The following is a 14,362-nucleotide window of genomic DNA, read 5'->3' as shown; positions in this document are numbered from 1 at the left end:
CTATTTTCTTGCACCTTTTCCCACACTCATAAAAAAAAAAAAATGACGGCAACGTTTTCTATCCCACGAAAGGCGCATGAGCGGACTGTGGGAGGTGCAAGGGCCTGAGAAGTCACCAGCCGTGATCATTTCTTCGCGATTCCAGAACCACAACTCACGCACTTACAGGAGGAGCGTGTCCGGCCGCAGGGGGGACACCCGGGAGCGCGGAGACGCACCTCGAGGCAAAGCGCAGCCTTTTAAAACCTGAGGGCCGCGAGCGCGAGGGCGGGGCAACCAGTGACGTTCGCGGTGACGCGCCGGCTCCCTCCCACACAGCCGCTTCCGGTGGCGCGCGGCCGCGCTTCCGCTTTTCCCGCCCGCGCGCCGGCCCCGCCCCACTCCCTTAACCCCGCCTCCCTCCGCCCCGCCTCCAGCGTCCTGGCGCCCAACTGCCTGGAGAAAGGCCAGGAACTGTCGGAAGTCCCCCTGCAGGTTCCCCTTCCGGTCGGCTATCGACTTCCGCTTTGGGCCGTCAATATGGTTGCTGCGGCTGCCCGGCGGAGCGGACTCTGATCCGTGGCGGAGGCGCAGCTTCTCTGCGGCAGCCGGCCCGCTTCCCCGCCCTCCCCCCCGCCCCTCGCTGCCGTCCCTGGGGCTGGCGGGCTCCTTGCTTCATGGGGGCGGGCCTCCGCGCCCGGCGCTCGGCTTCCTGTTCAGAGGCGCTCCGGCGGTAGGCGGCTGACTCTGCCCGCGCCCACCTCGGCGCGGCGACCGAGCCCCCCGGGAGGCTCCCGGGCCGCGGCGCCGAGCCCGACCCCGTGCCGCCATGCCCCCTGTGCAGCTGGAGAACCACCAGCTGGTCCCGCCCGGAGGCGGTGGCGGAGGCAGCAGCGGCCCCGCGTCAGCGCCGGCGCCTCCTCCCCCTGGAGCCGCCGTGGCGGCGGCGGCGGCGGCCGCGGCGAGCCCCGGCTACCGGCTGAGCACCCTCATCGAGTTCCTGCTGCACCGGGCCTACTCGGAGCTCATGGTGCTGACGGACCTGTAAGTGCCGCGAAACCCATGCCGGCTCCGCCGGTCCCCTTCCCGCCCAAGCGGCGGACGGGCGAGCACCGCTGTCTCCCCTAGAGGCTGCTGTTCTCTCCTCGGCGCGGCCGCCGAGTGTAGATGTCGGAACTCCTGGGCTTGGCGGAGGCGGAGGACAGAAGCCTCGCATTTGGGGTCTTTCTGGAGCAGCGGCGCCCGAGACTTGTTAATTATGCATGTTGCTAGGCTGGCAGGGAAAACCTCACCTTTGGGATTTTTTTGCTCAGGTGGCCAACAGAACTGTATTGATTTCTTGGCTGGCAGCTTTTTTAGCCCAGAGCGTAACATCAGGGTTGAGGAATACATCAGCGAGCTTTTTTTAAAAAAAAATCTCAAAGGTGGGAGATGTGTTTTACAGCATCTTCGCGGTCCATTTTAGATGTGGGTTGTAATTGCTTCTGACTGAGCTGGAACTCGGGAGATGGATTGTGTATAAAATAATGCCATCATTTGGATCCCAAAGTTTTTTTTTTTCTAGAACATTGGAAACCTTAACGCATTTGGTGTAAGGAAAAGGTTTTTGGGAACTGGTCTGCTGTTGCAGTTTCTTGGTGTGTGAAGGGAATTTATAAATCGCCAAGTTACCCAGGAATTACCTTGGGACATGATGAGGGTGTAAGCCCTTCAGAGTAGGGTCAGAAAACACTGTCATGATTTTCAGTGTGCGGAGAAAAGGCGCTATAAAATTTGGCGGTGTATATACTTTACTATTTTGTGTGTTTTATTCCAGGTTCAGAAAAAGTGAAGAATCATGAGTTTTTAATTTATATTCGTTTTTATCTTTTTTCTGTTGCTAGGCAGATCAGTGTTTTCAATGGAAATACTTAGTATATAGATATTAGGCTCTAAAGTGTCATAGTAATTTGTTGCTAGAGACTTAAAATATTTGTATATGACTAAAAGAATTTGAAAAGATTCCTCTTATTCCTGTAAAACATCATTCTCACTCAATTCTAACATACTCTACTTTATTGAATGGGACAGAAAAAAGTCTGCCCCTTTCTAATGAGAAACTTAAGAAGATGTCACGAATAGGGATTATTGTAGTAATATACTTCTTTGCACCACTTATTGTTGGATTTCATAAAAATCCAAGCGTATCCATGAGAAAATTTCATACTAGTATATGTGAAGGTTACGTGTCCTATGTATAGCTATGGAGAAGTGTTAAAAACTGCTGCTCTGAGTGGTTGTGTAATTTGTTTTCCCATAGGGATTTGTAGAAATTCTTTGAATTATTGTGGTGTTCTTGCTATTTTAGGACTTAGTTATGAAGAGAGGAACATCTGTTTATGGCTGTAGAATAAGTATGTCGTTTGTTTTAGTCCCATACACTTTATATGATTATGATTCCCACACTTATATCTCTAGCATAGATCTCCAGACTCTATATCCAGATGCCTATGTGTAAATACTTAACAGGCATTTCAGTGTACCAAGTCCAGAACCAAACTCCTGCTTCCACTCAATCTCTCCAAACCTTTCCCATCTCACTAAATAGTATCGCGATTCTTCCTATTGTTGCTTCGGCCAAAAATACTGGAATAATTCCTGGCTCCTCTCTTTTCTAGCCCCACAGCACAGTTCAACAGCAAGCCTGTCATCTTTGACTTCAGAATCTGACCACTTTTCAATATTCCCATCAAGGGTTACTCCTTCGCCCATGTTACCTCAGTAGTCTGCTAACTGGTATCTCTACTGCTGCCCTTTCCCTCTTCAGTTTTTTCCTCCAAAAAATAGCCAGGATGATCCTTTGAAACCTGCTCACAACCTTCCAGTGGTTCCCCATCTCACTTAGAATAAACGTTTTTATAGTCACCTATTTATAGGGTGACCATAAAATTTATGGTTGAAATCAGGACGCTTTTGAGCATGAAAGATGGTGCTGTTAGTAGTAATGTCAAAGCAACAGGCATGAACTGAAACTATCTTGGGCAAACCAGGAATGTGGTCACCTTAGCTTTAAGGCCCTATATCAGGGGTGGGGAACCTTTTTTCTGCCAAGGGCCATTTGGATATTTATAGCATCATTCACAGGCCATACAAAATTACCAACTTAAAAATTAGCCTGCTATATTTGGTCAAATATTTAATTAACTAATATTTAATTAACTAATGCCTTGGCAGGGCCAGACCAAATCATTTCGTGGGCCTTATCCGCCCTCCAGCCAGATGTTCCCCACATTCATTCATTAATGTGTGAAATCAAGGAATAATCAGGCAATCCCCTACATGGATCTGTGCCTTCCCTCCCTTACCTCTCTAACTTCACTTGCCACTACGCTCCTCCCTGCTTATTCTGTTTCAGGTACTCTACCTCGTGCTGTTTTGTGATTGTGCGAGGCACACTCCCCTCTCCCAGAAATCTGTGGGGTTTGCTTTCTCATTTCCTTTAGGTCTTTGTTCAGACTTTCTCTGACTGTCACGGGAAGCTCTGCTCTTCACTTTATCCTTCTCTACTCACTGCTTTGTTTTGTTTCCTCCCCGCCCTGGAAGCTCAGTGAGGATGGGTTTTGATTTGATTGCTACTTTCCCCAGGGCCTACATTACAGCGGGTCTCAACCTGTGGGTGGCGACCCCTTTGGGGGTCGAACGACCCTTTCACAGGGGTCGCCTAAGACCATCGGAAAACACATATATCATTACATATTGTTTTTGTGATGAATCACTAGGCTTTATTAATGTTCCATTTGTAACAATGAAGTTGGGGGTCACCACAACATGAGGAACTGTATTAAAGGGTCGCGGCATGAGGAAGGTTGAGAACCACTGGCCTAGAACAGTGCTGACACATACTAGGGGATTACCTGATTATTCATTGATTTAACACATTAGTGAATGAATTTTTAGAATGGTCATTGCAGATCATGGAGAATTTTATGGGAAGATTCGTTGTTGCTCTTGATAGATAACCTTTTTCTCTCTTGATTTATGGTTACCAAAATTAGTTTAGGGACTTACCTTGGAAGTTCCTAAATCATGTATTTTTCCTTGTTCCAGGTAGGAACTGTGAGGATTAATGTATTAATAATGTAAGACCAGTGTTCTTATAAGAGTCTTATTTCTGCCACATCTAATGCTTGTCTGTGAACTAGCGAATGAGAAAACAGCCTTAGCATTTAAGGTGGTTTGGTTTTGGCCCCAGATTTCTGTTTTTTTCTTTGCTTGTCCACTTCCTCCTTCTGCCACACTCCCCCACCCCCACCCCCCAAAACACATGCTCCCATTTTAGAGTTTATACTCTGCCTTGACTTTTTAGAGACTTAGCGGCTACTCTTTTTTAAACCTCTTTAAATTAAAATTAGAAAATGCTAGAATTTCAGTTTTGTAAACTTACCCCACATTTAGGTATAAGTTTCTGACTTACCATTTCCAAAAATTAGCATTTTAAAAAAGGCTTTTGCCTCAAATGGTGGATTTGTTATCTGTAAAGGAATTTAAAATAGATTAGGAGGAATTGGGGGGGGCGGGGTGTGGTAGGCAGCAAAGCCTGTCTTTTGTCCCTGAAATAACACCACCTGTGACATGGGATGATCCTTTTAGGGGCAGGTGGGAGAGCTGGAGCAATGATTCCTGTGCTTTCTCCCCCAAAGGCTCTACTCTTTTCTGTCTCTCTTGCACCATGGTTCTTATTCTCTCCTTCCCTTGAGGACAAGGGGACTGTTCTCAAGAGCTCCCACATGTAGAGGAACTCAACAGCTGCTTTTACTTCCGGTCTTCCCATAAAGCCTTACTTTCTGCTTCATCCTCTGGTCTGCTTGTTCTTGCAGCACCTACCTAGTTTCCTTTATTACTTGGATGCTATCTTCAGCTTCCATCCCACTGTCTACTATAGGAATTGTGGGTAACTATAAGCCAGGGCTTATTTTATTTTATTTTATTTTTTAAATATATTTTATTGATTTTTTACAGAGAGGAAGGGAGAGAGATAGAGAGCTAGAAACATCGATGAGAGAGAAACATCGATCAGCCGCCTCCTGCACATCTCCCACTGGAGATGTGCCTGCAACCCAGGTACCCCTCAGTCCGCAGGCCGACGCTCTATCCACCGAGCCAAACCGGCCTCGGCATCAGGGCTTATTTTAATAGTTTTCCCTCGTGGCCTTAGTTTTCTGTACCTGTGGCATGTGGGTGGGAGAAGAGGATCCAAGGGTCTTGGTGTGTATTCTTCAAGAACGATGAAATGTTAGGGGAGGCTTTAGAGTCCAGGCCATTGCATCTTGGACCCTGGGATAAAGGTGTACAGAGCATGGCGATTCAGGAGGCAGATCAGGACCTTTCTCACAGCCTCTGTGGGTGCGAGAGTGCTAAACGGTCAGGGGAGATGGTGACATTGGTTGCTGGCTGTCAGTACTGGAGAACTAGCAAAAAAAAAAAAAAAAGAAAAAAAAAAAAGAAATGACAAAGAATCAGAACCTTACTGGAGCTGTTTAAAAGTAATATAAATAATTTACATCTCCTCACGTGCAGCAGCATAATTACTGTGAAACCCTTGCGGACACTGGCTCTTTTGTGTGCCCAGCTTCCAGCTTTGCCCACCATAACAAAACAGGGAGGATCAGTGCTGGGAAGCGACTGTTCCACCGGATACGGGCAGACTGGCAACCAAGGAGGACTCTGCATCTGTGACCATTTTAACCTTAAAGCCATGTTTTCTCTGACTCTCTGCTATAGTGTGCTAATGGAAGGCTTGCGCTTCATAAATGTCTGAGGTTCACACAATACCTTTTGAAGCATTCTGAATGGAGAAAAATGCTCCTTTGTTAGTTTTTTCCCTTATAGCCGTATTGCTGGAAACTTATAAAAGAGTTGGTAGCCACACAAGCCTGTTTACCTAGTTTTTCTGAATCCTAAGGTGTTTAATAGAGTCAAAGTAAAGACTATTATCACTTTAATGAAGGTGTGCATATATTTAGTCAATTTCTTTTTTTCTTCTTAGACTGCCAAGGAAATCTGATGTGGAAAGGTGAGTATGAAAAAAACCTTAAATCTGTGTCTGTGTTGCTATATCTGTGAGTATGTGTGTGTATGTGTGTGTATGAGAGAGTGAACGTGGGTATTGGCCTGGAGGGTAGTGCCGCAGATCGGAAACCTAGGCCCAGAGAGTCGGGGGTGGTTTTTTTCACATGATTTCTTTGTGATTTCTTCATCTCTGACAATTCTTGGTGTGAGGCCAGCTCTGGACCTTAGGTTTTAGAAACCTTTTTAAAAAAATATATTTTATTGATTTTTTACAGAGAGGGATAGAGAGTTAGAAACATCGGTGAGAGAGAAACAGCAATCAGCTGCCTCCTGCACACTCCCCACTGGGGATGTGCCTGCAACCAAGGTACATGCCCTTGACCAGAATCGAACCTGGGACCCTTCAGTCTGCAGGCCGACGCTCTATCCACTGAGCCAAGCCAGTTAGGGCTTTAGAAACCTTTTTAAAGTCACTGACCAGTTCAGGCCCCTGAGAAGATGTAAAACTTAATAGAAGACGCTAAGGAATAGACTGGCTTTCAAAGTTGGCTGCTAGCTTACCATTTGTTACAATGATGCAATTAGATATCTTTAGACGCTTGACATTTGTCTACTATTGTTGCTGTTTTAGAGTTGAATTTTGATTCAGTTGCAGTTTGAGGCTTAAGATACAACTAAACACTATTATGTTTCCATAAGTCAAAGGAGCAAGATAAATTATGGTTTCAAAGAAATTTTGTGATGGAGATATTATGGCTACAGCATAGGCTGTTTGACTATATTTTTGGCACTTCTTATGCTCCTTAGTTTATTTTTTTTAAAATACCAAGTCACTGGAGAGAATTTTAGCCTTTATTAATGATTACACTCTCCCCACTACCCAACACCGACCTTTCTGATAAAATTAGACATAGATCAAAAAGAGGTGAAAAAAAATTGAAGCGTGCCTGTGTTACGGTTTGGCTGGCCAGTTGTAAAGGAGGGACATGAAAATGAAAGTCAGGATTTGTGCTGTCCACTCTCGGGTGGGAAGGGCTCTGGAAAACCGACCCCTTGAGACAGCCTGGTGGAAAAAGCCCACGTTACAATCCTTTGCAAAGGGGGGTGTCCTCTTTCTAGGAGAGGCGCTCACTTGGGAAACCGAATTGCTAACATACAAATAGGTTTGTTCCGGAAGAGGAGCAGAGACTCACGTCCTCTGTAAGCCGTTCAGAGTTGAGTGACACTCAGTACTGAGGCTCCTGGCACTGAGGTGGCTGTCAGATCATAATGCACATTTAGCATTTCTGCGGTGGCCCACTCTTGCCTGTGAGGCTCTGCTGATTTTCTCTCTTAGGGTCCTCACTGGCAGAAAGTCACAACTGGATTTGCCCCCTTGATTCTTCTCTTTATACTTCCAGCAATATTGCTGGCTGATTCTTAGGAAAGCCTGTCAGGTTATTTGTGGGCTACGTGTGCTCTTTTTTTTTTTTTTTTTTAACATTTTTATTGATTTCAGAGAGGAAGGGAGAGAGAGATAGAAACATCAATGATGAGAGAGAATCATGAATCAGCTGCCTCCTGCACGCCCCTCACGGGGGGATCAAGCACACAACCCAGGCCTGTGCCCTGACTGGGAATTGAACCGTGATCCCCTGGTTCATAGGTCAAGACTCAACCATTGAGCCACACTGTTCGGGTATATGTGTGCTCTTGATAGGAGCTAGACTCCATAGTCTTCAGTCAGGATTATACTTCAGCAAAAATTTCATTTTGGTGCATCGTACCATAGTATTGGTGTTGGCGAGATGCAGAGATATGGATTGGATCTGCAGGTCATTGAACAGCTGTACTAAGATTAACAGGTCAGAATCCAATTGGAGAGAGGTTGGTGTGCTGTTTGGCTCCTGTCATTGGCCCTGGCCTGTCGAATATGTTTTCAGTGTCTTAGGTAAACCATGGGAGGTATGATTGTCAGTTCTGTAGATGACATGCAGTTGAGAGGTCAAGCTAACACATCGATTGACAACATAAAGCCTTTAATTAAGCTTTAAAGACTCTATAAGGAGATGATAAAAACAGTGATGAATAAGTATTGAGAGAAAAAGGATTGTAGTGGGTATAGAATAAAAATAGATATGGACAGACCTCGCTTTTACTTTTAGTACTCAACTTTCTTTGCTTGGCTAATTTAATATCTAAGTTTATCATTGAAATTCGTTTGGTAAAGAGTTGCATAGCTAAATTCTTTTATTATTTAATTTTTTAAGTTGTGCCCTTGCTTTTGTAGGAATAATACAGTTGCAAGCTCTATTTCAATTCTTTCCTCTTACCAAAAGGTTACTAATGCATAACTCATAATTTCAATTATAAAATTCCTAATTCCTAATTTGGTCCCCTATGTGACCCAGTTAATTTCTATATAGTAACTTTATATCTGTGAATTTACTATATTTTAGCAAACAACTTTTATTGCAATATATTTTTAAATGTGATTTATTGCTAAAACATTCTTTTAGATTTATGACAGATAATAAAGCATATGCAGGTGGTATATAAAACAACAATAATTTATATGTATTTAGATAAATATTTTAAGTGGTTCTCATTTTGTTGTAATGGTTTTAAACAAAGATTGAGTCATACTTTAGCTCAGATTAAATAAACTGAAGTTCTCTTTTAAATATGCTGCTTTATTAAGAATTGTTTTATTTTTATAGGAAAATAGAAATAGTACAGTTTGCTAGCCGGACACGTCAACTCTTTGTGCGATTACTAGCTTTAGTGAAATGGGCTAATAATGCTGGCAAAGTGGAAAAATGTGCGGTGAGTTAAACTTTTATTTTACATAAAATAAGTTTGTGGAATGTTAACTTACAATAGACAGATTCTCATTTTAACTTTAACTTATATATGCTGATTTGTTTTGAGAAACATTACTTAATGTGAATAATATTTCTGATGATAATGTATAATATATGTCTGTAGCAGCTGAGTATTTGCTTATGGACAGAAAGAAAACTAGGCAATATCTGGAGACATCATTAAGCTAGAAGATATTAATGAAGAGACTTTAAATGGGGGGAATGGTTAGCTTATATTTGTATGGTTCCTTGGTTTGCAAAGTACTCCCTTATATTTTGCCTGTTGATTCTTGACAACCCTGTGTGACAGGGTCAGTATTTCTTATTTTACAAATGAGGAAACAATAAGTTTCCTAGAAGTTAAGTGGCTTCTTCAAGGTCACAGAGCTGATAACAGCATATATCTGTTTATTCGTCTACTCATTCTCCAAACATTTATTGAGCACAGGTTATGGGATTTGGTGGGTGGAGACTTGAATGAGGAGGCATAGCCCCCGCCCTCAAGAAGCTCATAGTATTTGGACTCTTTTTTTTTTTTTTAAATATGTCTTATTGATTTTCTACAGAGAGGAAGGGAGAGGGATAGAGAGTTAGAAACATCGATGAGAGAGAAACATTGATCAGCTGCCTCCTGCACGCCTCCCACTGGGGATGTACCAGCAACCAAGGTGCATGCCCTTGACCGGAATCGAACCTGGGACCCTTGAGTCCGCAGGCCGACATTCTATCCACTGAGCCAAACCGGTTCTGGCAGTATTTGGACTCTTGAATAACGCTTTGGAATTCAGAGGACTGACTTGTAGTGAAGTGGACCAAAGATGCTAAAAATATTGTCCATTGATATGATTGGGGAATAAAAGTTTGTAGACAGAAAGTCTTTTGTACACTGTAAAACACCATTGAAAGAATAATGCTTTACATTATTATAAGTGTTATAAATACTTAAACAGGTTTATTCCAAGCTTATTTATCAGAAATTTTACACTTCATTGTTTTGGAAATTTGGGCACCAAGTCTAAATAAATCTATTTTAGCCGAAGTGAAGAAGCATGGTATAGTATTTCTGAAAAACAGAAGGTTTCTTTTCAGTAATTAGTTAATTTGGGGTAATCTTTTCTTAAAGATGTTCAAACTTTCAGGGAAAAGTTAGGTGTTATTAAAGTATATCAAATACAAGTGTTCAATTGTTCAAAAACGTGTTAAATCCTAAATTATACCATGGGTATTTAAGTTACCTGTTTGATGCTACTGAGTTGTGCTTCAATAACATATCAAACAAAAACCAAAACTCTTGGTTTTGATATTGAGCCATATTGCATTCATCTTTCATTAATTCATAGTATAGTATTCTGTTATTTTTTTGAGTTGGCTATTCAAATAAGTCATTCTGATAAAGTCTCATTGAATTTATATTGTTTTCATTTTGTGACTGTAGATATAGATGTGTTTATGTCAAAGATAAAGTCCATCAGCTGGAGAATTAGAGGATTATTTGTGTTTTGACACTTCTGTGTCTTTAGAGATGCTTGATATGAATAGATCATGATCTTTAGCCCTGTCGGACATATTACATGTGTAGCTGAGTGTATAAATACACAGTTTAGTCTGACTAATGTTTTATCTAAGAAAAAGAGAAATCTCTCTTGTTTTCTTAGAGGTATTTAAAAAGAACAACAGCTTTATTGAAATGTAGTTTACATATCATGCCATCCACCCATTTAAAATGCACAATTCAGTGGTTTTTAGTATATTCACAGGTACGTGCAACCATCACTGCGGTCAATTTTAGAACATTTTCATCACTTCAAAAATTAAACCATTGCCCTTTTAGCTACCATCCCCAAGTACCTGCCCCTAGCCCCCAGCAAGCAATACTCTGCTATCTCTATAGATTTGCCTATTCTGAACATTTCATATAATTGAAATCATCACATGTGGTCTTTTGTGACTGGCTTCTTTTACCAAGCATAATGTTTTCAAGATTCACTCAGAGTGTAGCATGTACTAGTACTTCATTGTTGGTTGTGGCTGAATTGTATGGTTTTTGTTTGTCCACTCATCAGTTAATGGGCATGTAGGTTATTTCCAGTTTGTGGCTATTACGAATAATGTTGCTATAAACATTCATGTACAAGCTTCTGTGTGGACATATGTTTTCATTTCTCTTGGGTATATACCTGAGGGCTCCACTCTCTCCATGCCGACACTTGTTCTTGTGGGACATTTTGATTCTAGCTGTCCTAGTAGGTGTGACGGAGCATCTCATTGTGGTTTTGTTTGCATTACTTTGATGACTAATGGTGTTGAACATCTTTTCATGTGCCTTTGGCTATTTGTATATTTTTCTTAGACAAATGTCTGTTTGGTGCTCAGTTAAATTTTAAAGGAAGATTATTAGCCATATTAACAGCTGGTAGGTGAGTACTTAAAAGAAAAAAGCGAGCATGCTGATCATTAGGGACCGACATAAAGTCACTAATAAGTTATTCAAAACTAAAGTTTTAATCTTTATTTATTTGACTTCTAAGACAAAGGAGTGTAGCTGAAGTTAGTATATTTTGAGTTGAGCAAGGTGGTTTAGAGTGTTTCATTAATTACCTGTGTTTAAGGTAGAGGGACTTGAGCTGGATAAACTGTGGCACCCCATTAGGGTTGATGCATGTCTTCCTGGAGGCAGGTCTTTGTTATTCTTTGGCCTTGGCTTTGGCCTGAGAAGCATTTTTAGTGTCCTGAGTAAAGGGAAAATTGGGATGACCGAAATCTGAGTAAAAACCAGTTCAGAAGTTCAAAGAAAGCAAGATTAAAAATGGTTTTCAATATGTTAAAATCAGACACATTCTAGTCCTGCATTAAGTTGGGATGGAAAAGCAGATCTTGCTTGTTAGAGATTCATAAAGATTCATGTACAAAAGATTAAGGCCTTTTAGTTAACTCCAAGCTTGCTGTGTTTTAGCAATGGCTTCTAATAAAGAAGTTAGTGTCGGTGGCATTGACAGAAATCCATTTTACTAGTGTGGGGGCGCAAAAAAAAAAAAAGTTCCTTCCATCTTTCTAAGTTCTTCTGATTAGGCGAAAAATCAAATTAATATGAGACAGATTAATAGGAGAAAATGTCCAAGTTTCTTAAATAGGAGAAAATGTCCAAGTTTCTTAATATGTACCTATGGAGGTTACATAACGCTATGAGACTGGGCAGTGAGGCTTATATGCTATTTTGGACTAAGGAGAGGGAGGCAGGGTCTGGTATTTCAGAGAGAGAAAGCAGGCAATTTACAGGTAGCTGAGAAAGAGCAAACATGTGGTAAGCATTCTTGCTGGGCCACCCAGAAACAATGGGACACAGAGGGGAGCCCAGCAAACAGGCTTTGCTAGATTCCTCTCTGTCTGCCACATTTAATCTCTATTATGATGCTAAGGTGATGCTCCCTTCCTCTAAACAGGCTTTGCCATCTGAATTCCTTTAGACAGGTAGGGAGGAGGGGCAAAGGTTCTTTCTGAGTCTTGTTTCTTAAAAATAACCAGCTTAAAATAGCCCCAAAAGTATATGTTGGGATGGCAAACCTTTGGTCCCTTTCACGAGCCATAGAAGGTAGCACTTGTACTGCTGGTCTTTGCTGGTCTAATAGTTAGAAGAAACATTTTTGGTTCCAGAGTCTCTGATTGACTGACTTTCTTTGGGCAAGTGTCTTAACTTAAGCCTCAATTTTGTTATCTCTAGGCTGATGGTGATTGTGAGTGTGGAAATGCTCAGAAAATGTAGGGCATGATGTGGTATAAATTCTGGATGCCATATTTTAAGTTGGCCACTTAAATGATACACAAGCATTTGCAGGTACTGGGACAAGGATGGTGAGTCCGGAATTTGGAGATGTGAAGGCTAATTGAAGTGATATGGAATGGTTAGCTTGAAAATAGGTTGGACTTCCCCAATTTGAAGGGCATGAGAGACTAAGTTTTGTTCCAGAATAGAAGTAGAAGATAGAAGTTTCAAGGAAATAGATTTCAGCTTTGTGATGAGCTCTAGAGCTCAGGTGCCCTTGTGAAATGCACTGAGTTAGGGAACTGATGGGAAGTATTGGGCATGAAGTTGACCTAGATCTCATAATGAGCAATGTTTATTGAGTGTTTTATATGTTCTAGGCACTGTTCCAAAGGTTTCATATGCATTAACTCTTTTTTTGTTGTTGTTAATCCTCACCGGAGGACATTTTTCCCGTGATCTTTAGAGAGTGGAAGGGAAGGGGAGAGAAACATCAATGTGAGAGAGACACATCGATTGGTTGCCCCCTGCACTTGCCACGACCAGGGCTGGGGATGAAGCCTGCAACTGAGGTACGTGCCCTTGACCGGAACTGAACCTGGGACTGTCCGTGAGCGATACTCTATCTACTGAGCCAAACCGGCTAGGGCTGCATTAACTCTTAATCCTCAGAACAACCTCATGAGGTTGGAAGTCATCTCCATTTCACAGATGAAAAAACTGAGGCACAGAGGGATTAAGTAATTTATCCAAGGTTATAGGGTCAGTTAAGTTACAGAGTTAACACTGAGATCAAGGTAGTTTGGGTCCAGGAGTCCACACTTCATTGCCATCAAAAGTTTTAACTGAAAGTCTTTTTATTTTTTAAATATATTTTATTGATTTTTTACAGAGGGGAGAGGAGAGGGATAGAGAGTTAGAAACATTGATGAGAGAGAAACATCAATCAGCTGCCTCCTGCACACTCCCTACTGGGGATGTGCCCGCAATCAAGGTACATCCCCGTGGCCAGAACGGAACCCGAGACCCTTCAATCTGCAGGCCGATGCTCTATCCACTGAGCCAAACCGGTTAGGGCTAACTGAAAGTCTTTTTAAAAGAAAGGGTTTATTAGGCCATTGCTAGCAAAAAAAAGGAGGAGAAGAAGAAGACTGTCTGGGGCATGGAGTCTAAACCACCAGCAACATGGCTAGGTAGGAAAGACAGACATGTCCGTCCTCCTGGAGTTTTGCCAGTGGATTCATACAGGAAGTTGGGGGTCGGGGAGATGTAAGCCATTCTGAAAGGCTTTACATTCGCTATAGACAAAGCGGGTGGGAGAAGATGTAGCAGGGCTAATTCCATGACTATTTAAAGCTCATGTATCAACAAGAAGAGGGGGCTCCTGGGGTTCAAGGTGCCTGGCTCTTCTCTCTTTCTAGATAATCTCTGAAATAGCCACCTGGCAGTTAATTTAATAATGCCGACCTGCACTGAGGAGTCTGAGCAGTCTTTTGTTGGTTTTGCACTGCACCTAACTGATTGACTCCCTTTTGTCTCTTCCTTCCACCCTCTGGCCTTCTGTAATTTAATTTAGGACATCCAGAATTTTCTCCTTGTCACCAACCAGCTCCAGAAGTCTGTAAGAGTAGTAAACAGGATTTTAATCTATTTATGTTTTCTAACGTGATAATTGTGTATCTGGAATGTTAAGGATGAAGAAATGAATTAAATTAATAGAAGATTATTGTTT

At 42.2% G+C, this 14,362-nt stretch overlaps 1 protein-coding gene across 2 annotated transcripts in view; it reads left to right on the top strand.

Moving 5' to 3' along the window:
• The first annotated feature begins 505 nt into the window (after positions 1-505).
• The window catches only part of MED14 (mediator complex subunit 14), a 62,335-nt gene continuing 48,478 nt past the window's right edge, over positions 506-14,362 (top strand). For both annotated transcript variants that reach the window (XM_036304434.1, XM_036304433.1), the window contains exons 1-3: positions 506-1,023; positions 6,005-6,031; positions 8,727-8,832. In XM_036304434.1, the coding sequence (XP_036160327.1) occupies positions 809-1,023; positions 6,005-6,031; positions 8,727-8,832 (348 nt within the window). In that variant the 5' untranslated portion in view covers positions 506-808. The remainder of the gene's footprint in view (positions 1,024-6,004; positions 6,032-8,726; positions 8,833-14,362) is intronic.

The sequence above is a fragment of the Myotis myotis genome, unplaced genomic scaffold (genome assembly GCF_014108235.1).
Source record: "Myotis myotis isolate mMyoMyo1 unplaced genomic scaffold, mMyoMyo1.p scaffold_m19_p_4, whole genome shotgun sequence".
Classification (NCBI taxonomy): domain Eukaryota; kingdom Metazoa; phylum Chordata; class Mammalia; order Chiroptera; family Vespertilionidae; genus Myotis; species Myotis myotis.
Note: the sequence above shows the minus strand (reverse complement) of the source record. Positions and strands in the feature narration are given on the sequence as shown.